Genomic DNA, 27,107 nt, shown 5'->3' on the forward strand with positions numbered 1-27,107 from the left:
ATGAATATCAGAAATATGGTAAAACATCAGAGCTCTGATATGGCTTTGCCCGGAAAAAAAGATCGTGCAAGAAAAGGACCAATGATGACTGAAGAGAATGTTCAATATGACATAAGTGAAACCTTTCTGCAAATTGCTGCAGATTTCAATGTTGGACCATTAACAAGTGTCAGCACATGAACCATTCAATAAATCAACATCAATATGGGCTCTTGGAGCTGTAGGTCCACTTGTACATTGAACTGTTGCCTGGTCAAGCTAGTCTCATTTCAAATTGTATCGAGTGGATGGACATGTGCAGTTATGGAGACAACTTCATGTATCCAAGGTCCATGCATGTCAGCTGGGGACTGTTCAAGCTGGCGGAGGCTCTGCAATGGTGTGGGGTGTGTGCAGTTGGAGTGAGATGGGACGCCTGATATGCCTAGATACAACTCTGACAGGTGACATATGCATAAGCATCCTGCCTGATCACCTGCATCCATTCATGTCCATTGTGCATTCCAATGGACTTGGACAATTCCAGCAGAACAATGAGACGTCCTGCATGTCCAGAATTGCCACAGGGTGGCTCCAGGAACACTCCTCTGAGTTCCAACACTTCCACTGGCTGCCAAAGTCCCCAGACATGAGCTTACTGAGCATATCTGGGATGCCTTCCAATGTGTATTCACAAGAGATCTCCACCCCCTTGTACTCTTACAGGTTTATGGACAGCCCTCCAGCCCTCCAGGGTTCCCTCCAGCACTACTTCAGGTGTTAGTTGAGTCCATTGCATGTTGGGTTGCAGCACTTCTGCATGCTCACGGGGGCCTTACACAATATTAGGCAGGTGTACCAGTTTCTTTGACTCTTCACTGTATTTTGTATTCACCCTACACACATGTAAGTTATTTGAAAGGATACTAGTCAAAAATTAAATTGGGATGAAAAAGTTGAAAAGCACCCAAAAGCTGTTCTGCTTATGAATTTTTTGTAGTAACTTTATGCAAATTAAAACAGCAAGTGGGAGCATAAGAGATGCAATTCAGGATGATATAGCTGTACTATTTGAACATGAAATTCATATCACAGCACAAATACATCTCACAGCAGGTGGTACATGTGGTATCAACATTCGATACCACATTTGTTAGGGGTTGCAGTTATTGACTGCGTTCCACATTAGTATATTAGTATTTTTCTCTTGGCCTAAGGCAAATTTGCCATGGAATCACTTACATTTAGATTTTGCTGGTCCTATTTGGGATGCACGATAGTTAATTCTTGTTGATTCTCTTAGTGGTTTTCTATTTGTTGTTTGCATGACATCAACAACATCGTCTGCTACCATCGAAGCGTTGTCTTCTATATTTTGCATTGAAGGATTGCCACAAGTCATTGTCACCAAAAATGCACCTCAATTTGTGTCTGCAGAGTTTGAAACCTTTTGTGAAGCTAATGGTATTCACCATTTAACTTCATCAGTGTTCTCCCCTCAAACGAACGGAGCTGCTGAAAAATTTGTTCAGACATTTTAAGTCGCAAATTTCTAAACTGCATGACTCTCATTCTCGTGAGGACGCTCTTTTGTTGTATTTATCTTTGTACCAATCACATCCACATGACATTTCTTTGCCGGCTGAATTGTTGCATGGTTGCCCTCACAGAACTCTGATGAATTTGTTGCATCCTCCGCACCCATTTCTTGGCCACAGCAGACCCACAAATTCTTGCCAGATGATATTGTCTATTTTCGTCATTTCTGTGGCAATTGCCAATGGTTGAAACGGCACATTCTTCACCATCTTGGCCACTCGATGTTTGTCTTATCAGGTCCATCTGGTGATGTGTGCAGGCATCAGAATCAGATGTGCCTCTTTAGTCGTGGGGTCTCTGCCACTTGCCTCACGTTTCCAGTGTCGGTGCCAATGGGGCTGCCCCATGGGGACCTCTTCCTGGCTCTCTTCGTTCCTGGGTGCCAGTACCCATAGCTTCACCTTTCCCACATAATGATGCACCAGTGTGGATGCCACGTCTCTCGCCGGAGTCACCTGCAGAGCCATCATCGCTGCAGCGACCGGATGACCATATGGACCAGGTGCCTTCGACTGTGATAACGCACAGTGAAATTCCAGTTACAACACTGTCCACCACCAAAGAACAGTCTGAACTTCCAGGTTTCCATTCTTTGTTGCTGGTTGGGTGCTCCAACCCGATGGAGGTCAACCCTTCGGTTACTCCCATAGTCGTAGAAGCACAGACACCTCATGTTGACGTGCACCCAGGAGAAGGTTTCCAGGCATTTCCTATCTCCCCTCGGTCTCAAGGGCAGGGTGCAGGTGGGCATGCCTCACCTGCAGTCAGGCTCCCCACCCCGTCACCTAAATCAGCATAGGGTCCTCCACCCAGCGGTCATCAGCCATATTCAACAATCGTTTGCATATTTGCTGGGGAGGAATGTGGTATCAATGTTTCATACCACACTTGTTGGGGGGGTTGCAGTTATTGACCGTGGTCTGTATTACTACCCACGTGTTATGACCAACACCGCTAGTGTTGCTCCGTGGCTTGTGTCAAATTTGTAGCGAGCTTTTGTCCACTCTTGCTCGGGACATCAAGTACTAAAGCAGCATAGCCTTCAGCTGATAGGAAGCAACCTCTAACAAGGCACTTAGTAACATATGGCCTAAGTGAAGCCTCAATAGCTGTCTGTTTATAATTAAATGTATGCAACCAAGAAGAATCCTGTACAACCAGGTAAGTACAATATATATTATTTTTTACCAATGACTTCTAATTATTTTAGTCACTGCAGATCCAGACCATGCAGCCAGAAGCTTATTGACATTACTGACAAACCTTCTGTGATTTATATGTTTCTATTTAGCATTGGCCACAAGTCAACATTGGTTATGACTTGTTCATCATCATCATAACAGTACAACCTTTTATATGAAAATATTCAAGAATGCACTGTAAGTATTTAATTCACTGTTTAAGTATGTTAGTGTTGATGACTGTTTATGATCATGCTTACCACATATATAAGAGCAACTTGGTTTCTTGTTATGAGTGAGAATTCTTAAAATATTAAGTACAAGTGAAATCACCAGAAAAATTGTCATAATCAGCAGAAAAACTTGCAGGGGAACGTTAATATATATGAAATCACTGCTCATGTAAATCATAATCTGACATGTCCCTATAATGGTAGCATTCAGTTAAAGTAAACAGTATATAAACATCTTGAAGTGGATGATGAAATGTGACAAAAACATGAAAAGGCAGATATCTCAATAAAAAGTGATCAAAGAAGAATGTGATATCTTGTCATGTTTTGGCATATAAAAGCAAAACCACCTGTATTACATTGTTAGGAGATGGCAGGAGTTGTCAGAACAGTGTGAAGGAAGTGTATTTCACTTATGAAGAAGGTCAGTTACAAAACCTTCATTCAACAAGTTCTTGAGAACTCTTTATCACTGTGTGACTTTTACCAAGTTTATTTAATGAAAGATGTAGAGAAAATTAAGAGAAAACTGTCCAGATCAACATATTTTTGTCTATTGTGTGCAACAGCATCACAGAAGTGTTGAAAAAACTCCAATGAGAGATACTACAAAAAGGGAAATAAGCATTGTGGAGAATTCTGAGAGCTTCAAGTTCCAGTACAAGTAAACGAAGGTATTTCTTTCACTAATTGTTTTTCCTTGCATAATGACTGAAATGGTAAACTAGAAAAATTCAGGTGTTATCTGACATCTACAGACAAACTGTATTCCTGTCCACCAAGAATAGAACAGCAAGAGGGGATGGGGCAGGGAGTGAACCTGGCATGCTATGTACCTTCTCCATATACTGACTAGTAGATGTAGATAATAGTGAATGCATATACACAAATGATACTCTATTGTGTATCATATCCTAATATAGATTCTACAGATCTTGAATCCAACAAACTGTGAGTCAGGTCAGTTCAAGATTTTTCCCAATCGGTGCACATTTTACTTTGTATATTGGCAATATTTGCTAAAATATTTCTCAAAAGTTGCAAGCCTAATTTGTAGCACAATGTTTCTTTTGAGACCTCACCTGGCCAGAAAGTGATAAAAGAGCAAATAAATCTTGTTTGACTCTGATTGCTGCCAATAGTTGGTATCAGTGAACTGTAGTTAGAATTTGAAGAAGACTGGTGGGCATTGCATCATGGTCACATTCAATGAGCTTTTGATTAAGTGCCATAGCATGCAGTAAGACTTCTGCAGTTTTTGATTGACTTTATGAAAATAATTTCTCTTATTTGAGCCTCTGTTATTCATGCCTGATACAGATGTAACTCTTTTTTGAGAATCACTTTGTTGTAACATCACACCGTCACTAATGAAAGTAATACAGTGGAACACATTTTGTAAACCACAGAAACAACTGCAAAGTAAAGCCAAAAATATGAGGATTGAAACTTAAATAGTGGCAAATATTTATTTACAACTCACACAAAGCAGACAAGTGTTTCAAAGTTTTCCTGTCCTTTAGAGTAGTCACCAGCATGGTGTATAACCCCTTGCCAGTAATGTGGAAGTTGTAGGACACATTTAGCAGCATATGATGTGTTGATATATCAAGTGGAGTGGTCTATTGCCAGACAAATCTCTGTAACAGTTCTGAAGTGAATTCAATAAATTGGCTCCTTCACCCCAGGAATCAAGTGCCATCGATCAACCAAATCAGTCACAAGTTGGTACCACACGAGACCGGACGAGATGGGCGCATCCTGCAGAAAGTGTCACTGCTTCTTTCTCTAAGCTGTTCATTTTTGGAACACAGCCTGCAGTGCACCACAGTCCCAGGACTTAAGCCCTTGTGATTTCAACTTGATTCCTAAGATGAAGAAAGCACTTCTTGGCATTCATTTCAGAACTGTTACATAGATTCAGGAAATAGACTGCTCCTCTCAAACTATCAACAGAACTGGCTCTGCTAAAGCTGTCCTATGAGTTCCACATCACTGACAACTGGTTATACACAATTCTGGTGACTACTCTCAAGGACAGTAAAACTTTGAAATATTTATCTATTTTGTATAAGTTGTAAATAAACATTTGCCAATATTAAAGTTGCAATCCGCATATATAATAGCAATGGGTAAATTTTAATCTATTTTAATTGTTGAAAAGTTGTAATAACAACTGCAAGGTTTAATTTGGAACTCATAATGTTCATAGAATGGTGTGGTCACTCTGTGGAATTCATCAAAGCTATTACTTCAAAGATATGCAGTTAACTTCACTTTTAGTCCTATGACGTTTCCTTCCTTACAGTGTTAATTTCACCCCTCATAATGTTTTGAGAGGTAATAACTAAAAGTCACATGAATGTCAGCACTTTGAATATCTCTTTCAGCGAACAGAAAGACAATGAGAAGTAGGTGGGCACATAGACAACAACAATTATCAGCTGAGGTTTAGAGTAAGTCCTTTTTCAGAGAGGTCGACAGACCACACACAGATTGCACATTCACACACTGTCACTCATTCTCCTGGTGACCCAGTCATGCTTTTTTATGTGCTTTACTGTTTCTCATTGTCTGTTCTGTCCAGCAAGTTATAGTATATCAAAATACAAACATTTTTGTTCAGTTCTTGATTTTGTATTGCCTTATTCATGTTTTACATCCATTCAGATTTCATATTGGTATTAAAGTGTCTGAGGAACACATTTTACAGTTCAGACGAAGGCAAGGGTACACCATCTCAAAACAGACCATGACTATCATTGTAGATACTGGTGCTGTAGTGTTAAACCATCCTCCAGGTTTCTTTTTGTTATGCACACAAACTGACAGTTGAAAAGAGTAATATATTGAGAAATGGAGAAGAAAGATGTTGGATAGTAATGGACTATCTAATATGCTCATAGGTAGGGCAATTTAAGAATAAGCTCAGAAAAAATCCACCAAAATAAATGTAAATTTTTGAAATAGCAGTTTCTGCTTCTGTAAAACATTCAGCAGTTAATGTATCATTAGTTTTATACAAAATTTATTGAATCAATGAACGAAAATGTAATTATTGTTTTATGTGGCTGTGAAATTGGCTGTAGTTGTTTACTTACATTGTTCCCTTCAAGATCAAAGTGTGTGAAGTTCAAAGTAATACGGTATTGAGGAGGGGCAATAATTTCCCATATGCAGTTCTTGTTACTTGGATATAATTCTGGGAATGATGGACTAGATATTGTGCCATTTGATGACTCAAACAAGCCTCCACAAGCATCTGAAATGAATTTTGATAGTAAAATCATTGCATTTAACTATTACTTGATAATAAACAAACAATTTCAATGATTAATTAGAGAAAGTAGGTAAATTGTGTGAAGAAAAGCAAATATATAAAGATTCTAGGAAATTGGTATGAAACATACAATATTTAATATGAAAGTGGGACATACATCTTTTAAAAAAATCAGATTTACTCCATAATCTAAGTTATCTTAATTCTCCCTTTATCCAGCATTAGGCTGGGTTGAGACATTTAAGGTACTTTTCCACTTTCCCTTGTTTTTCACAGTTCTTCTTCTACAGCTGTTTTCTTCCCCTCCATATATCTTCTTCTTAAACTGGTGTTAACTTAATCAATTCATCTTGCTTTGGATCTTCCTCTTGCCCTCAAACTTGGCTTCCAGCATTCATTTTGATAGCCTCTGTTTTCCACTCACTTTACATGTCCAAACCATTTAAATATATTTTTCTCAATTCCCACATTCAACTTTTTAACTCCAGTTTCCATCCCAACATCCTCATTTCTCACTTTGTATCTCCTTGTTTTCCCTAACATACTTCTTAAGAATTTCATTTCACTGACTTTGATTCTACTCTTCTCTCTTCTTGTTATTGTCCAGGTCTCTGAATGCATATGTCTTCATTGGCACATCCCTTCCCCAGACTGAGCCCTCACACACAGGTAGAATACATTGTTATGTTGTACCATTTTGATAATTTTTACTCTCATCCTTGCATTCTGCATTAACAAAGTACCAAAATATTTAAGGTTGCCTACAGCTCTGATTTCCTGTCCTTTAATATTAATTTGTTCTCTCCCTTCTGTCTCTCCTGCTTCTCCACACAGCACTACACACCACACTTTATGACATTGCATTAAGTATTTATAGTTTAAAGATTAATTATCTAGAAACAGCATATCTTGCTAATGATGTGGATGAACTATGCATACTGAGGGGAGGGGGGATGGGGGGATCCATTTTGGAAAAAGAAGGAAAAGATTTATAACTTAATAAAGGAATTATTAATGGAAGCATGGTTAATTGGGTGATCAGTTCAATCTTATGGACCAGAAATGTGATGAACAGAACAAAAAGACTCACAGTCAAGTCACTACTAGAGAGTATACTGCTGTATGGATTAGAGACCAGGACAATTAATCAGAGGCAATCTGAAAACATTATACATGTATTTCTGCAGTAGGTCACCAAGAATTTCAGGGAGAGAACATGTAAGGAATGCTGAACTGATAAAGGTAATAGAAGTGGAAGAAGGTGTAAGTGATGCAGTGGATCAAAGACAATTACACTGACACAGAACTGTATGAAGAATAGAGGAAACAAGAATACCAAAACCAAAACTGGAGTGGGAAATTGAAGAAGGAAGAATAAGAAGATGACCAATGACAATCTGGCCTTAAAATTTACAGATGACAATGAGAATACTTGTTGCACAAGAAGAGGATGGACAAAACAAACAACCAGGAGGAACACATTTAAGAGATAGTTTGAGTATGAGATGCATTCAATAAGTAATGCAACACTTTTCTTTTTCCTTGGCCAATTTCCATTGAAAAATGTGGAATCTGTTTGGGACATTGTGGAACAGCACTGCTTCAACCCCTATAGTTTCATTAATTTCTGATTGGTGGCAACACTGCACGTAGCACTCAAAATGGTATATGTAATGGAGGTGCATTACAAGCAGAGAACTGTCGCTGAATTTCTTTTGGCAAAAAACTACAGCATCACAGATATTCATAGTTATTTGCAGAATGTCTACAGAAACCTGGAAAAAAAGAAAAAGAATTTGGTGAGTCATTGGGTGAGGCATCTGTCACCATTGCAACAAGAACCTGTTCAATCTCCAATGTACTGGCGAGCTGCACACAGCTGTGACTCCTGCAAATTTGGAATGTGCAGACACTCTCATTTAAGGTGATTGCTAGAACACAATCAAATATCTCAGTGCTCAACTGGATGTCTCTGCTGGTAGTGCTGACAATCATTCACAAGATAGGGTGCTCAGTGGTATATAAGCCTGCTGGGTTCCTCAGTGCATAACAGAAGACCATAAAGAGCAGTGAAGGACTATCTGTGCAGAATTTCTTGAGTGTTACAAGGCTGATCATGACAGTTTTTTTGTCATACACCATCAAAGGTGATGAAACATGGCTTCATCACTTCAACCCTGAAACAAAATAGTAATTCATGGAGTAGTGACACACAGCCTCTTCCGAAGAAAAGGTTCAAAACTGCATCCTCAGCCGGTAAAGCTATGGTAACAGTCTTCTGGGAATCTGATGGGGTTATTCTGTTTAATGTCCTCCCTCATGATACAACAATTATCTCTGAAGTGCACTGTGCTACCTTCAGGAAAGTGATGAAATGACTTCAGTGTGTTTGTCATCACAAAAAAGCAAACCAACTTCTACAACTCCATGACAATGCAAGGTCTCACACAAATCCATACAAAGCTTCATTGGTCTGTTCTTCCTCAGTAAGCCTATAGCCTGGATCTTGCACCTTCCAAATTTCATCTATTTTGTCCAATGAAGGAAGCTGTACATGGATGATGGAGAGGTTATTCATGCAACAAGATACTGGCTCTGATAATGGTTAATAATAATAATAATAATAATAATAATAATAATAATAATAATAATTTTATTGTCATTCGGCCATTACAGCAATAGACGACGTCATATACATACTAAAATACAATTAATAGTTTGAAAGAAACAACAGGTTTCTTGTTAACATTATAGTACTATATTACAGTTGATAAATTCTCTTATGTCATAGAATGGGTGGAGGACTAGCCAGTCATGAATTGTTTGTTTGAATAATTGTTCAGGTAATTCTTGAACAGATTGAGGAAGATTATTAAATAATTTGTACCCCATGATTTCGTAGATGTTGAGTGACTTTGACAATCTGTGGTAAGGAATATAGAGGCACCTATTCCTTCTTGTATTGTGGCTGTGTACATTTTCTCTGGTATTTGTTTCTGGTAATTTCTTCTTCATATAAATTAGAACATAGTATATGTACAAGTTTATAACAGTCATGATTTTCTGTAAAGGGATACTATTACTAACTTAAGACTGTCCATAACTATACCAGTGGCTTCAAAGTTCTGTTCCTCACATAAATAATCTAGGTCCAACTTAACAATGGAGCAGCTGAATGACTGCTTAATATATATTGCCACACCACCTCTTATATGCAGTTTTCTACGGTAACTATTTGCTACATTATAGTTATCAAGTTTGACAACTGGAAGTACACTCTCAGTAACCCAATGTTCACTCAGACAGAAAATATCAAATTTGTTATCTAGTCCAAAACTGTTTACAATAAATTCTTTATCTATTAGTCCTTGAACATTCAGATGGCAAATTTTAAGATCATAATTGTTGTTTATTTTAGGTTGAACGTTTTGGTGAGGTGTTATGAAATTTGTTACACTACTTATCTCGTGGGCTTCTTCATCTTGCTGCCTTCCACTAAAAAATCATTTAGACGGACAGGAGGTGCTGTTTTCCGTCTACCCGTAACACTTGATGCTGCTTCTCCTGCTGCAGTTCTCATTTCTCCTTTTAGAGGCACTATAGTTACTGTTTCTGGTGAAACTTCTGCTGTTGATGCTACTGTTACTTCCTTTTCCACTGCTGCTACTGATAATGCCACTGGTGACTGTGATGCTTTACATGTTTGCACAGTTGTAATTTTTTCATCGTAGGGTGTATCTGCAGATGTTTCTTCCTCATATGCTGTTGGTGCACTTTTCTTTTCTGTTATCATTGGCAGAGAAACTGTTGCAGGTAGTGCTATTTTTACATAGGCATCCACTCCTGCTCTCTTTATCACCTGGAGAATATCATTGGCCAGCACTTTCTTGCCTAGGTTGTTTCTGTGCAGTCCATGTCTAGTAAAATGCTCTCTTACTGAACTCGTTGCTTCAATGAAAGTTGTGTGCACAAAACCGCTACAAATCTTCCTGAATTTCCGATTTGTCACGATAATTTCTTTGTTTACACACGAGTCTTCCGTTAAGTCGTGTCTGTAGGGAATGTTTACAACAAATACCTTCGCGTGTGAAATTTTTCCTAGCGATTCTTTCAGTGTCCTTACAGCAAGGCTGCTTTCATTTTTATAGACATCGTTTCCCCCTCCGATTATGACACAGTTGACGTCGCTTTTCACGGAACTTTCACAGTTTTTCAGCACTTCTCGTAGAGGAGCACCAGGTTTCGAAATTCCAATCACTTTATATTTGGACTGCATATCAGACATGATTGTAGCCAGTCCCTTGCCATGACTCATTGATAATATGTATATTTCTTCCTTCTTCTTCTCTGTTTCCTTTTTTGTCTTGCGTTCAGTTTTATTACAAGTTGCTCTCACACGATTTTTTCATTTAATAGTATTTGATGGTAACGTGTTTCTGCTGGCACTTTTTTGTTCAACAGATCTTTCCGAGCAGTTACCTGTTACACTGAGATTTTTTGTCCGTGATTCTGAGCTGTCTGCACTTAGAACATCGTATTTATTCATGTAATGTGATATCAAGAGGCATACAGGCCACCTTAGTAAGGTGGTGTTAGGCCATCACACTGAATCGAGATTATATTGAAAAACAGGTTTTTTCAGCCAAGAGAGTGGGAAATAATATGGTGTACTGGGATCCTGAATAAAACCAAACTGTTTTCAGAAAAAAGTGTTGCATTACCCATTGAATGCCCCTAATACTTATGTAATATGCATTGTAATAAGTTGCATGTGTATTGTTATATTGGAAAGCTCTGTATTGAGGAAGATCTCAATAAAAAATAATGTCCATTTGTTCTTGTACTTCTGTACTGTAGGTTCCCCATAATACAGTATCATTGGCAAATAGGAATTTCTTCCTCTCCCTTCCTCAGTGGGATTCTTTTCTCTCTTCAACAATTTCATCCATAACCATTATAAATAATACCGGTGACAGCACATTTCCTTATCTCAACTCAACAACATTCCCTAAACCAACCAAATCTTCCAACTTGGGTGTGGACACAACTGAAGCTTTTGTCATACATTGCTTGACAGTTCCTAATTGTTTGTTTATCAATTCCCTATCTCTCCATGGTTTCCTGTACCTTTTCTCTGTGGACAATATAGTATGCCTTCACTAAATCAAGAAATGTCATTAATAGATCCTCCTCATATTTCTGATGCTTTCCATCATCTTCCTCTTACTAAAGATTGACTGTTGATCTGTCATGTTAAATTCCATACTGCTCTTCTTCTACCTGATGTTCCACTTTTTCCCTCTTTCTTCTTTCTATTATCCTTTCCATTATCTTTGCTACTTTTGATCCTTTAATAGTTATCACATAATTTTCTGTCTCCCTCACTGAACACCAGAATGGTTATTCCTTTTCCCCATTCTTCAAGCACACATTTCTGAGTCCATACACATCTTAGCAATTTATATAACCATTGTAGCCCAGTATGTCCACCTACCTTTAGCATCTCCACACTTCATTTCACTGATCCCAGCTGTCTTTCCTGTTTTCAGTCTTCTAACTTCTAGTTCCACTTCTAGTACTGTAATATCATTCTCTTTTTCCTTGTCCAGGTCTCTCTGCCATATTTCTACTCCCCCTTCATTGCTATTTCTCACATTTAGTAGTTTGACAAAGTGCTCTTTCTTATCTATTATTATTATTATTATTATTATTATTATTATTATCATTATTATCTCACACAGTTGTGTTGTTAGCTCTCCACTTCTCCGTTTACTAGTTTTGTGTAAATGCCTTCCTTACTCTCTCTCTCTCTCCTTGCTATTCTATACAGCATCCTTTTGCCATCATTAATCACTTTTCCCAACTCAACAACTTCCTTATATTTATTTTTGCTTTCCTAATGTTTCCTTTTATTTTCTTCATTTTTGTTTCTGTTCTATTCATGTCAACCTTTCTACTTTTGTTTCACTGCCTCCTTTGCCTATTCATTCCACCATGGTGTTCCTTTATCCATGGTGTTTCTTTATCCTCTACACTTGGAGCCGTTCTGCCACATGTGTTCTCTAGAGAACTTGCAAATGCCTCCTTGAATTTACCACATTCCTCTCCAAACTTTCACATTCAGTGCTTGGAATTTTAAGTTTAAGTAACTCCCTGGAATTTTCTTGTGCCTTCCTATCTTTTAGTTTCCCTACTTATCTTCTACTCTCTTTCTGCTTTTACTCCTTCAATTTTATCCATCCTCATTTTTGCCACCACTATTCAATGGTCTCCAATGAAAACTTCTCTTGGGAATGCATTTACATCCACTAACAGTCTATGATTCAGGTTCTTGTCAGAAAGTAGTCAGTAACCATCATTGCCCTTCTCTCTCCCCAACCAAATCTTATTATCTTTTGGCTAGTTTTTTGTTTCTGAACCAGCTATTGCCCACAATCAAAGAACATTTCTTTCATAAAACTCAGCCAATTTCTTGCCTTTCTATTTCTTTTTCCCATATCCATGTGGATCCTAGTGTCTTATTTCCCTACTGTCCATTTAAGCTGCCCATCACTATCACTTCCACAACCATAATTTCTATCTCTCACTTCTCTAGGAAATCTTTGATGTTCTCCTCTTTATTTCCAGTTTGTGGTGCAAATACTTCAGTGAGTAGAATGAGATTTTCACTCTGCAGTGGAGTGTGCTGATATGAAACTTCCTGGCAGATTAAAACTGTGTGCCGGACCAAGACTCGAACTCAGGACCTTTTCCTTTCATGGGCAAGTGTTTTACCAACTGAGCTACCGAAGCACGACTCACACCATGTCCTCACAGCTTTACTTCTGCCAGTACCTCACCTCTAATCTCGATCCAGCACACAGTTCTAATCTGGCAGGAAGTTTCATATCAGCACACACTCCACTGCAGATTGAAAATCTTATTCTGGAAACATCCCCCAGGCTGTGGCTAAGCCACGTCTCTGCAATATCCTTTCTTTCAGGAGTGCTAGTTCTGCAAGTTTCGCAGAAGACCTTCTGTAAAATTTGGAAGGCTGGAGGCGAGGTACTGGCAAAAGTAAAGCTGTGAGGATGGGGTGTGAGTCATGCTAGGGTAGCTCAGTTGGTAGAGCACTTGCCTGCGAAAGACAAAGGTCCCAAGTTCGAGTCTCGGTCCAGCACACAGTTTTAATCTGCCAGGAAGTTTCATATCAGTGCACACTCCACTGCAGAGTGAAAATCTCATTCTGGAAACACACAAAGCCATTTGTCTGCAATGTCCTTTCTTTCAGGAGTGCTAGTTCTGCAAGTTTCACAGAAGAGCTTCTGAGAAGTTTGGAAGGTTGGAGGCAAGGTACTGGCAGAAGTAAAGGAGTGAGGATGGGGCATGTTAGCTTGATAGTGATATTCATCACTGCACTGTACCCTTTTTATATGTTACACCAAGATATAGTAATTACTGTAACCTGATGCAAGTGCTATACAAAATCAATAAAACTTTAAGAAAGTATGGTAATGCAAAGTCCTGGTAGAAATAGAAAAATTGGGTAACAGCTCAATGCATAGTAGAGGCACTGAGAAACAAGACTCTAAACTTCACTAGATTTGAAGGGAATTCTCTCTCTCTCTCTCTCTCTCTCTCTCTCTCTCTCTCTCTCTCTCTCTCTATCTCTCTATCTCCCCCCCTCTCTCTCCCCCTCTCTCTCTTTCTTCCCCTCTCTTCCTCGTCTTCCTCTCTCCCTCTCTCTTGTTCAGTTACATTATGCTGGCTGAACACACTGTGCCAGGACTGCATGTCTGCAGCTTCACTGGGGAAAGTGGTCTTATCGGTTGACATGGGTAAGTGGAGAAAGGGTGGGGTGTGGGGGAGAGGAGTGTGAAGGAGGGTAGGAGAAGGGTGACTGACAGCTGAGAGGGAGGCAGCAGTGGGGGGTACACAAATGTGGTAAGGAGGGGTGAGAAGTGCACAGTACAGGAATGTGACACAGGCACTGCCACTAGTGACTTCATGCATTGCATGATGATGATGATGTGGACGTGTGAATTAGAAGGGGCTGAACTTACTCACTAGCTTGTGTTGCGATCTCATCTTGTGCACCTGTTGCCTCTTCCTCTCACATTCCTGTTCTGTACAAATGCCGTCTGCCACCCAACACCAACCCTTCCTACTGCTCCCCACGTCCTTTCTCATTTTGCAACTATGCAACTAACACAATTCATCACCCCAGCCAAGCAGCAGAACTGCAAACCTAGCACTATATATTCAGAGCTAGCAAAACATGGTCCTACCAGTGTGTGTGTGTGTGTGTGTGTGTGTGTGTGTGTGTGTGTGTGTGTGTGTGTACTCTAGCTCAGGATTCACCTAAAAGCCAGCAAAGATGACAGTCTTTTTTATGCTTTTTATTCAATGAGTTTATTCAAAAATTTTGCACAAACTTTAAGAAAACTTAGACTTCATAGTGGAATAGAATTTTGTCAGTTTTTCACTGGCATTGTGTGAAACAAATAACATCTCAATACAAGTAATTAAAAAAAAAAATACATGATAGTGTTTATGTCATGGGGAATAAATTAAACATGGTGAAATGCAATGAAAAATGCTACAAGGAAAGGACAATAGCGTTGACCAATGTAAGACAAACAAATAAAGACACACACACACACAAAACCAAAAATTGCTGATACTTTATTTAAGTGGACAAAATCCAAGATCCAAGAGTTGAACTCTGGATCTCCTTAGTGCAGCCACCAGTAACACTGATATACCTACAATCCCTAACACAACTTTAATTAATAACAATATTTATACACATCACTCTGTGCAAGATAATGGTGTATTCAACTACAAGGTAAATACTAACCTTCACAATGTTTTCCATCTGAATGAAGTTCATAACCAATTTTGCAGCCACATTCATAGCTACCCAGTGTATTAATACAGTTGTGTTCACAGCCATGGTCCTGTAGTGCACATTCATCTAATTCTGAACAAAAACTGTGAGTTATAAATGAATTTCATCACATTTGAAGTAAAATTAGAAACATGAGAATGATTTTATGTCGTGGTATGTGTATGTATAGAACATTTTCCACTGTAAGAATGGATAAAAATGAAGAACCTTTATTAGTCACTGATTGTATGAGATGATATACACTTCATCATTTATATACAATAAAAATGAACAAGATAGTGAATAAACATAATATAGGAAAGTTACTAACTACCAAAAATACTAAAAAGGTGAATGGAATGATTAAATATGGTAGTCATTGGTTTAGATATAGCTGTTAAGTTAATGTAAATTAATACATAATATGAATTATTAAGACAGTGAATATACTTATTATCTTACAGGCAAATAAGTATTGTACATAGGAAGAATAAGTAAGACCATGTCTACAATTATTACCTTACAAATTAATATCAGAATTGTGCAGTTTGTATAATTATTTTATACAATGAATTAAATAGTCTGTCAACCAGTAATGGTGACTTACTTTGAGATTTTATAAAGAAACAGACCAATCAAATTATAAAAATGTATTGTGGATTTTCAAAGTATTCACTTTGTGTGAGTTAATAGTATCTGTGTTGTAACCTGCCTTTATTATGATGTTGTAGTCCAATTTTTGCCCTAGTGAAATGCCTCATGCCACTCATTCTGACAAAGAATGGAGGGTAGATTACATATAGTAGATCTGGGGGTTCTTCACTTTTAAATTAACCTGTTGCTAATTTGGAGTTGAGAGTGTGAGTAATTGAACTATACTAAGGTGCAGTGAAAGTGGTGCTGGGAGGAGTAGACAACCTCTCCCACTCCTCGCCTTCCTGCAGCTTCTAAGTGCCAATGAGAAGCCTTTGGCCTAAGCTGGCTTGGTTCATGACTTAAGTGTACACTGTTGCCACAGTGTCATTTCTGCAACAATTGCTGGCCAGGTGACAGCGGAAAAAGTGATCACTACCAAACAAACACCTACCCTTAACAGGGTTTATGTACTTCATTCATGCTACCACTGGCACATAGTTTTCCAGGTTTGGATAAACATGCCCAGGCCAAAAGCTTTTGATTCCTGAAAACTGAGGGGTAAAGTGATGACACTAGTGGCAGAAGTGTGCATAAAAGTGGAGGTAGTACTTTCTTTATTTACCCATCCAGATACCAGGCTTGCTGCTCCCTAGTATAGTGGATATATTTTTACTGCATCTTCAAGAGATAATAATTCACCATATAATGTGATTACATGGTGTAGCAGAAGAATAAGAAGTATAAATATGGAAGGTGACATGCTGCAAAGAGCAGAAGGAAGGTACCAGAACCAAAACTAAAAATTTTTATTTTGTGATTCACTACAGCACAGAAAGGATAATGTGATGGAAAAAAAATCATAGAAGATGAATCATGGACAACATAATTTATGTAAGAGGAAGAACATAAACATTATGTTGGGAAAAAGTGTTTTATAAATCAAAGTTTGAAGTACAAAGAAACCTCTTGGGGTGTCGAGTGTTCTGCCAGGTATCAGTGTTGGCCATGCACAATATTACAACAACGTGACTTGTCTTCATCAGGTGATACCTGAGGCTATCACTTTATTGGCATATGCCATGAAATGTGTTGCATGAAATCATTTGTTAGTGATGAGACTGTAGTAGATGGTAGTAAGTGAAAGTATTGAAAATGAGATTTAAAGGTGATGGTGAAAAACTTAGGTAGTGTCTACGATTTTTTGAAAGCTTAACTTTGTAGCTTAAGTGTCTTCTACCACGTCCACAGAGGTCTTTCTTCATCATTGTAAGTTAATGATTCTAATAATCATTGTAAGTCTCTGTTCTTTCCTATAACCCTTTCACAAACACCATATTCTTATCATAAATTGTTTACAGTGAACAATATTCCACACTGTAACAATTATTACTAAGTGTTCTGCAATAATTAATATGCAAAATGTATCTGCATGCCCTTGCAACATGCAGTATCTGCTATAGAACATAATCTGCTACATTACAGTAAAAACCTTGCCATTTAATTTGCTGCAGTGGCCAGTTAATACGAATAACTACTAATAGTGAAAGTCACTTAACTGCTAACCATCATTCTAGTACTGTACCTGTAATTTTTAGTAATATTTTATTTTAGTTTCTTTACTCTCTAATTGTCTTGTTGGGTTTCCTCTATAGATATCTTCCTAGTCTAAGTAATGAATCACCAATTTGGTGATAAGCCTCACAATTACATATAACTTTCTTCTTATTTTTGTTACATAATGTGTGGTTGTGTAAACCACATGGAGAGTGGGGTATACAGTGCACTGAATAGTGTACTTTCCTGTGGTTTTGAAGTATTATGTTACCATACAGCTGCCATTTTCTCCTTCTTTGTGTTTAATTATTTTCAGTCTGTTTATCACTTGCTCCTGAAAGTCACATTTTTCTTGTTATTTTCAGTAAAGACAGATGAAAATGCAATAGTTATCCAAAAAGCCTGGGGGTGTATCTGACAGTGAAATCTAGACAGATTTTTAAAAATTGGAAGTTTCTGACTTGTCATGACAGTCAGAGATGCAGTTTCAAGTCCATGAACAATAATCTAACAGTGTTGGAAACAGCCGTCATATCAAGTTTATAAGCTAAACGTACTGAAGCTAGGCTGCAAAGTGAAGAATCATGTAATATTTTCTGTAACTGTATTTAGATAAAACAATATTCTGAGAAAAAGTGAAATTAGTGGTCTTATGTATTCCAAACTGTGATTCATCATTCCATATTCCTACATCAGTATAGTGATATTTTAAATACCACATACAACACATAAAGTTTAACTGATAACTGCAATACAGCTTGTTCACTAAATTGATATATGGAGGCTTGGTGTTTGTCAGCTCCAAACAACATTACATATGATGCCAATAGCAGGAAAATGAAGGAGACTGCAATAACCATAACTGAAACACCTGCTATTTTCAAGAAAACTGCAGACAGTACTACCAACCATATTAAAGTGGTAAGTCATATTATGGGTAGAACATAACCTACTCCTCCAAAATTGTAGTGGAACAGTAAGCACATACATATTTCTCAAATCAGTCCCTACTAATATACATTTGTAAACAGGGCACTTCAAAGTGACATGTGCAGGGGTATTATTTTCTGATATTTCTGATTTGTACCAATATCACAGTCATCAATAAAACACCATAATGTGATAAGATCTTAGATCATTAGCATGGGATACCTTTCAGATCAAAGATTCTAGGATGGAGTCCTACCAATACATAAGAAAGGAGATATAGTATCTCCAGATAACTATTGAACAATATCACTTATACACATAATATCAAAAATAATAGAAAACTGTATGCAAAAAGAGATGAGTCAGTATTTTGAACATAATGATATACTTACCTCCTCACAGTATGGTTTCAGATACAGTCTTTCTACAGTCAAAGCAGCTGAGTGAATGGTAGCGAAAATATACAATTGTTTTGAAAATAAATATATTATCTGTGCAATACTGTTGGACTTCAGGAAAGCTTTTGATATTGTCTCCCACAATATTTTTATAAAGAAGCTCTACCACTACGGAGTGAGAGAGAATGCTGTATGCCTAACGCAGTCTTACTTGGACAACAGACAACAGTTAGTTAATGTAAATAATTAAATGTCAGAATGTCTCCCAGCTGTGAAGGGTTTTTATCAATGATCTGTTCTTGGAAATTTCCTTTTCATTATTTATATAAATGATTTACCTGAAGTTGTAACATGTACACACACACACACACACACACACACACACACACACACACACAAAACCTTCCACATAGAATTAATTAATTTCAGGCATAGCCATAACAGTTTCCAAATCGCAATTTTTGCTTAAATAATTTGTCTTGATTAAGTTGTATATGGTTGCAGATCACAAACTGTGAAAGAAATCAGTCACTATAAAAGTATATCATGTCCGAAAAACCACACCATGTGGTAAAAAGGTATGAATTCATAATTTTATGTTTCTTTGAAAATCTGTAATTATGATTTATATATGGGAATTAAGTTTTCTGTATCCCAATTACGGATCCTGTCCCCATAGTGGTGGCCCCACAGTTCGTTCGTGTTTTGAGTCTCCCGCACCAGTGGTTATGCAACAGGTTATACGCACTATGCAAAGGCCATGCCAAACAATGCCTTGTTCAAAGATGTGGAAGCACAACTCCACTCACTGAGTTTCATCATTTCTTTGCCAACAATGTATTCATCATTTATGCATCGTGATTCACATTCTCAACCAATGCCATGTGCTAATCTCATTAGGTTTCAACAGTCAACATCTACACCGTTAGAGCAAAAAATGGACTCAGGCTTTGTGTCACCAGATTATGTCCATCCGACAGTTAAATGTGAACTGAACAATATTTCTAATTGTGTATCTTCAATTTGAGTGTTTCAAGAACAAAGTGATCTCAATTCGAACACGTGTTTAGCCACCCACCGTCATGCAACATCAGTTACTGTCAGACTGTGTGCAATGCCGCCATTACTACAAACCGCACCGCATCTGTTCCATGCACTTGGTGTTCCAATTGTGTCTAATTTACATGCACAATTCAGTGTTTTGCGTAACATGGACCCCTTACCTTGCCTCAGTGGCCCGCCACATGCACTACAGGCATGTTATGCATCAGATAGTTTCCATGTGGGTGGTGTTCTCATTCTCAACCCCCTCCTGCCCCATCACTTGCGGAAGTCCCCGTTCTCAGTCGCTCAACTGCCTGCCACTCCCACAGCACTGCCTGTGTCTGCTGCACCAGTCTCTCACCCGGTTCCAGAAGCGGGTCGTTTCCATCCAGCACTCATCACTCACAGTCCCGTTTCCGGGCCCCCCTCGTGTACCGTCCATCCACTGGTTTCCATGGTACCGTCCATGCCTGCTGCGCCATGTTTTCATGATACACAATCAACTATACCAGCTGCCGCTACTATGGATTTGCTCGCCTGATTTAAATCCAGGCCTACTGTGCCAGCCTCTGACTTAACCTGAATTCGGTCGCTACCCCATGAGACACCGAAGCTGCCTTTGTCACCCCCTCTTGGCAGCCTGATGAAGCTCCCGCCCTTATACGAGGACAACCTGGCATCGTGGTTTGCACATGTTGAGCATCTGTTCGAGTTACATCATGTGTCGGACAACAACTCAAAGTTTCTCTGCCTCGTCACACACCTCCACAACCACTCAGATTTGATTTGTGACCTGCTCCTTTCGCCGCCACCTGCAGCAAAATACGAGTTTGCAAAGAAGACTATAATGGAACAACTTGCCTGCTCGCTACAAGAGTTAATAATCAAGATTCTCTATGAGGAGCATATGGGGTAACGCACCCCCTCACAACTCTGGCAGCCCCTTCGATTGCTCGAGCATACCATGCTTGACGCCACGCTATGGGCTGTGTGGTCTGCCAAACTACCTAACGATCTACATATCCATCTCTTACCACACTCGTTCAAGTTCATTGGCTTCTGCTTGTACATCACTGACTAGTTGTATTCGCTGCTGTGGCAACATCAGCCACTTCATTCCACACCTTTCGTCGGCACAGCCGTCTCTGCATATCGACCTTCAGCTGGCAGAGGTAGGGCTCGCTCCACCGTCACCTCATCTACTTCTCCTGGCAGTCTCAGCTCACTCTCTCTGCTGTCTGAGGACTCCAGGATCGCCCATGCACCTTATGTACTGGTCTATTTACTGGAACAAATCAATGAGGACAAGCTGCCCCCACTTTTGCAATGTCCACCTCCTCCTCACCTTGCGCACCTTTTCTGCTGGTACCACAAAGTGTTCGGCAAAGATGCCAAGAAGTGCAGGTTGCCATGCCAACACCCAAACACCGACCGCAGGTACTAAAAGGCATCAAGTCATGCGGGGAACCTAGCAGGCATCCTCTTACATTACACTCAGTTCACTCATCCGCCCGACCGAGTGGTCGTCTCTATGTGACTGCCATTGCGTCAGGTCTAGCTTTTCTCGTTGAAACTGGTGCTGACATGTCGATCATACCTACTTTGATGGCTCCACCCACTTCTTCACAGATGAAATCACTTCTATGAGCTGTCAACTCGATGTTACCTACCTGAGGCTCAGTAAAGGTTATGGTGACCCCATCTCCTTCTCTAAGTATTCCGTGGACGCACTACATTGCCGACATCGATGAACCAATCCTTGCTATGGATTTTTTGTCTCATTACTAACTATCTCCGATTGTCGTACAGGGTTCAGTGCTCCACCATCCTATGAACACTCACATACCGTGCACGTACACCTCTGTTTCCACCACAACATACAATATCATATGTGAGTGCTCTGCCCTCATGGGCAACATTGTGACCTGCATTACTGACCTACTGTCAGAATACAACTTGGCGATGCAATTCTGCCAGCAACAATGAGAAGCTGAAACAACGCATCGAATCCACTTACAGCGAGTTCGTCACGGCTCGTACCTCGCTTCTGCAACTGCAGTCCACGGCGCTGCCAGCTAAACAAGATTGCTCGCCCAAGCCTAGCTCAAACTCTCATCAGGTTAGTCCACAAACTTTACTTACATGTGATGTTCCAACCCCCCACCCCCACCCCCTCCGTCGCACTCACCTCATCCAGTGCCATGTGTCTCAAACAGTGCTGTTAATGACAGTCGCATGCATGTTGCGACCATGCCCACCTCTCGGACAGCTACTGCGCATATTGAAAAACATGCCCCGTCTCTCACTCAGCGGCCACATGACCCAGCGGCCACTGTGCTCCCACATGTGACGCCAGCATTGCTCTTGCCCATGCCGGTTGACCACTGCAAGGTTAACATCGGACAGTCGCCACCCGTTCCCCTTCGCTCGGCACTGTGTGCGCACCCATCCCCTCGACGCAAGTGCACGCCTAGCTCCTGTAAGAGACATGTGGCTTTCGTGCTACCTTTCCCCATTCACGCTAACAGCTACACCTCGTCATGCCCTACTCGTCTGAAGAGTCGGCACCAGGACGTTAACCAATCTCATGTGCAGTTCTTAGCTTCTTCTGCCACTGATGGAATGACACACATGATAGTTACCACTGCCAGCCCTCCTATTAGATATAAGGTCCGATGCCTCAACCTTATCAAGTTGCACACGCCCCGGCAGCAAATTAATGAACTTTTGGTGGCAGGTGTTCTGCAACCTTCAGACAGCAACTGGTCTTCACGAATCCACCTCAGCCCCAAACACGATGGATCTTTTTGAATGTGCAGTGATTACAGATGCTTAAACGCTCATACTGTCATGGACAATTATCCAGTGCCGAACATCAATGACTTCACTCATATGTTATTAGGCGCCAAAATTTTCAGTGTTATGATTGTAAATGCTCCTACCACCAGATTTCCGTGGCACTGGAAGACATTCCTAAGATGGATATTATCACGCCGCTTGGTTTATTCTGATACCACTTCATGCCTTTCGGCCTAAAGAACGCGGCGCAAACGTGGCCACATTTCATTGCCTCTATCTTGCAACAGTTCGAGTTTTGCTTTGCTTATCTGGACGACACAGTCGCTTTCAGCAGCTCAGTGGAGGAACATGAAAATCATCTGTCTATGGTCCTCCAGACCTCGAACTCCAATGGTGTCACCGAGCGAGGTGGCGCAGTGGTTAGCACACTGGACTCGCATTCGGGAGGACGACGGTTCAATCCCGTCTCCGGCCACCCTGATTTAGGTTTTCCGTGATTTCCCTAAATCGCTTCAGGCAAATGCCGGGATGGTTCCTTTGAAAGGGCACGGCCGATTTCCTTCCCCATCCTTCCCTCACCCGAGCTTGCGCTCCGTCTCTAATGACCTCGTTGTCGACGGGACGTTAAACACCAATCTCCTCCTCCTCCAATGGTGTCAAGGTCAACGAAGACAAGTTTCAGTTGCGCCAATGTGTCAGTCTCCTTCCTAGGTTACACTGTCTCCACTGACAGAATACAGCGTCCCAAATCTCGTGTGCAGGCTATCACGTCTCTGCCACCCCTAGCTACTTACAAAGAGCTATGCTGTTTCCTCGGTACCATCAATTACTATCATCGCCATCTGCCTTCTGTCGCCACTGTTCAGGCACCCCTGATGGACTCGCCATCAGGCAAACAAACTTCCGGTATCAAACCCACCTCTTGGACTGCTCTGATGCTAGAGGCTTTCAAGGCTCTGAAGACTTCCTTAGCTCACGCTGTGAATCTTGCCCACCCCGACCCTCGGCCGAGTTATTCATCAATATGGACGCCAGCGACATTGCGGTGGGGGCAGTGTTGCAACAACGCAAGGGCAACATGGTTTCTGCCCTTCATTTCTTCTCCAAGACATTATCTACGGCTCAGAGAAAATATTCTGCATTCGATAGAGAGCTCCTTGCTGTTTACAAGGCAATCAAACATTTTTGCCATGACGTCGAGTGACGTTCGTTTCTTGTCCTCACCAATCACAAACCACTGGCAGAAGCATTCTGCAACCCATCTTTGGTGCCTCAACGTTACCACCACTTTGACCTGGTTTCTCAATTCACAATGGATGTCCGTTACATCAAGGGTGCAGATAACATCACTGGAGATTTCTTCTCGCGGATCAGTGCTGTTTCTGCATCATTGATCTTTCTAATATGGCCTCCCTCCAAGCTACTGACGAAGATTCTCAGGCTCTCCTATAAGACCCACAAACATCACTTGTTTTCAGAAAGGCTAAATTTCCTGGCGTTTCTGATGAGGTGTGGTGTGATTCTTTGACCAGCACCCTACGCCCTTTGCTCCCACCTGGGCTGTGGCAACAGGTTTTCAACACCCTGCATAACCTAGCCCACCCAGGCATTCAAGTCATCACAAATCTCGTGTCAGAACGTTTTGTTTGGAAGAACGGGACTGTCAAACCTGGGCATGCAGCTGTGTTGCTTGCCAGCGCAACAAGATCCACTGCCACACCTCCATGCCTCTGGGCAAGTTCGACATTCCCGCAGGCCGATTCTGTCACATACATATTGATCTGATCGGGCCTCTTCCTCCTTTGGAGGGCCATAGATGTATCTTATCAACTATCGACTGTTTGTCTTGCTGGGTCAAGGCTGTCCCTCTGCCTAAAATTACTGCCGAGATGGTAGCCAAGGCTTTCATTGGCTAATTGATTGTTCGTTTTGGGTGCCTGACCACTATCACCACCGATCAGGGTCGACAGTTCGAATCCTCCCTTTTCACCATCATCTGCAATATCTGTAGTATTAAAAAAACACACACTACTGCCTATCACCCGCAAAGCAATGGGTTGGTGGAGAGATGGCACCACACCCTCTAGACGGCCCTTCAATGCCATGACAGTCTCTGGTCGCAAGCTCTCCCATGGGTGCTACTTGGTCTATGCTTGACCTATAAACCTGACCTACAGGGGACTATATCCGAATTTGTTTTCGGCGAGAATCCGGTCCTACCGGGAGAACTTATTCTTCCCCTGGCTAGCGAGGATCTTCCCCCCTTGCCAGATTTCATTAGCCGGATGTGTACACATTTTCAACAAACGCGTTTGCACCCGCCCATCAGTCACTCACTGCCTGAGACTTATGTTTCCACCACAATCCCCGACTGCTCCCATGACATGCTGCATGATGATGCAGTTAGGCAGCCTCTTTAACCTCCTTATCTTGACCCGTACAAGGTCCTGCAGCGAGGGGACACGACTTTTGATATCATGATTAAAGACCGAACACAGATAGTTTCTCTGCATTGCCTGAATCTGGCTTTTGTTGACCCTGATGGTCTCACATCGCCTGCAGTCAGACTCTGCAGACGATCCATCCTTGATCAAGCATGAAGATGTGCTCCCATCAACCTCACTGCACACCTCTTCTGCTGAAGACTGTTCGCCTCTATTTGCTGGTTTCTCGACCTCGCCCCCTGTTTCACCCTGTGCAGGTTTCACGCATTCACCTCCAACGTCGGAGACACACACACCTACCATCAGTTTGTCCTGCAGCATGCTGCCGTACCAAGTGAACAATGTTTCTACAGTGGCATTCAACAACTGAGTGCTCATTCTTTTGACAGATCCCACGGTCCCACCATCAGACAGCCCCTTACACATCAACATTGCACACAACCTAACACTCCCACACGAATGTGACCGAGCATCAATACATGCTTTCATTTATATGGATGGCTTGATCCACTTAAGTGCCACACACGCCTCCACCACACCATCAACTGCCCCACCCGCTTACTCCAGGGCCAGCCGCTGTCTCATCTGGCCATGGTGGCTGACTGACTATGAAATGGACCTGCATCTCGTCGCTCCGCCTGCACAACCCGCTTCACCCTTCGACATCTGTAGTACTCTGTACGGCGGGGGAGGGGGGGGGGGGTGCTGTATGGCATCAATAGTTCATATCAACCTCGAAACTTAATATCTGTGAACTCTAAGTCAGTTCTTTGTTATACTTCATTCTGTACAGACACAGTGTCAAGTGTAAGTATATACGAGCTACGACATATTTGGGAATTAAGTTTTCTACATCTCGATTACCATCCCGTTCCCATAGTCTATTGGTCAGTGCTAAAGAATATGGTTCATTTGAAAGTTTCCATTTGTTGTGTTGGATGTGCTCCATTCACTGCTCATGGCTTTGTTCTCAAACTTAGGGACAGTCTGTTATATTTACAGTTGTACACACAGTGTACTAGATTCTCTAATATTTATTGTTACAAATAATTACAGAAATATTGCTCTACAATATTAGTTGTTGCTGACCAGTTATAGCTAGTATTAGCTAAATGATAATACTTACCTTTCATAAATAATGCAGAAAACCCTGCTTTTTGAACAGAACCATCAGAGACAAATTTCACAAGCATCTTATTTCCTGTTGATCTGATGTCTGGTGGCAGCTTGTAACCACAGAAAATTCCCAGCAGTGGACTGTCCAGTGAATGGCCATCATGGATTTCAACATAGTCATACACACAGCTATCATGATTTTCTACCTGTGCAAATTCAAATATAAGCTTTAGAGATAAAATATCGCAGAAATCATGTGTAACTATTACATTTGTCTGTAATTTAAGTGCAGATATTTTCTACTAGGCATATTGCCACTGTAAAACCAAAAACTACATGAACAATGTGGCTAAAAGTCTCAGGAGGCATTGTCTCATTTGGAGATATGCCATTTGTGATGCCCAAATATTGTGGTTAGGTGCAGCAGACTTGGAAATATAGGTATGGTAACTGAGTAATCATTTGTAGACACTTGCAGTGACTATGGCAGCAGGTCAGAGTTTAAATGAACTTCAGTGTGGAATGATAATTGGGGCATGGATCATAGCATATAAAAATTACACAAGAATTTAGATTTCTCAAGTCAACATTTGTCTAGGGTGGATCTTCAATACCACAGTGAGATTGTTTCCAAATACATGAAATGCTCCATAGGGAGACCACAAGTGTCTGACAAATAGGCATGATGTTGCCTCCCCAAAGCCATACTGTCAGTCATATCACCCATGATTTGAAAGTCGGGCATTAAGAATGTGTTTGCAACAGGACTGTGTAGAGGCAAATGCACTGCATAGGCTTCAGCAGCCAGCAACCATCTCATGTACATTTGCCACCTCATGAGATCTGGCCACTCAGTGAGATTCATGAGTGTGTTTTGAAGTAAGAAAACTGGTTTATTGTGAGTTTTATGAAATAATAGCTTACGTTAAAATTAATTTTTATGTGAAACCTAAATGTATGACTACAAAGCAGTTCTTAAGATATATGTGTAGATACTGTGCTACAGAATGAAAATCTGATCATATAAATAGTGACATAAATATTC

General features: G+C 40.6%; 1 protein-coding gene across 1 annotated transcript in view; it reads right to left on the reverse strand.

Moving 5' to 3' along the window:
- The window catches only part of LOC126183449 (tolloid-like protein 1), a 604,520-nt gene that overhangs the window by 105,300 nt on the left and 472,113 nt on the right, over positions 1–27,107 (reverse strand). The window contains exons 10-12 of the mRNA XM_049925443.1: positions 26,073–26,268; positions 15,112–15,234; positions 6,098–6,254 (exon numbers count right to left, since the gene is read on the reverse strand). Of these exons, the coding sequence (XP_049781400.1) occupies positions 6,098–6,254; positions 15,112–15,234; positions 26,073–26,268 (476 nt within the window). The remainder of the gene's footprint in view (positions 1–6,097; positions 6,255–15,111; positions 15,235–26,072; positions 26,269–27,107) is intronic.

The sequence above is a fragment of the Schistocerca cancellata genome, chromosome 4, assembly GCF_023864275.1.
Source record: "Schistocerca cancellata isolate TAMUIC-IGC-003103 chromosome 4, iqSchCanc2.1, whole genome shotgun sequence".
Classification (NCBI taxonomy): domain Eukaryota; kingdom Metazoa; phylum Arthropoda; class Insecta; order Orthoptera; family Acrididae; genus Schistocerca; species Schistocerca cancellata.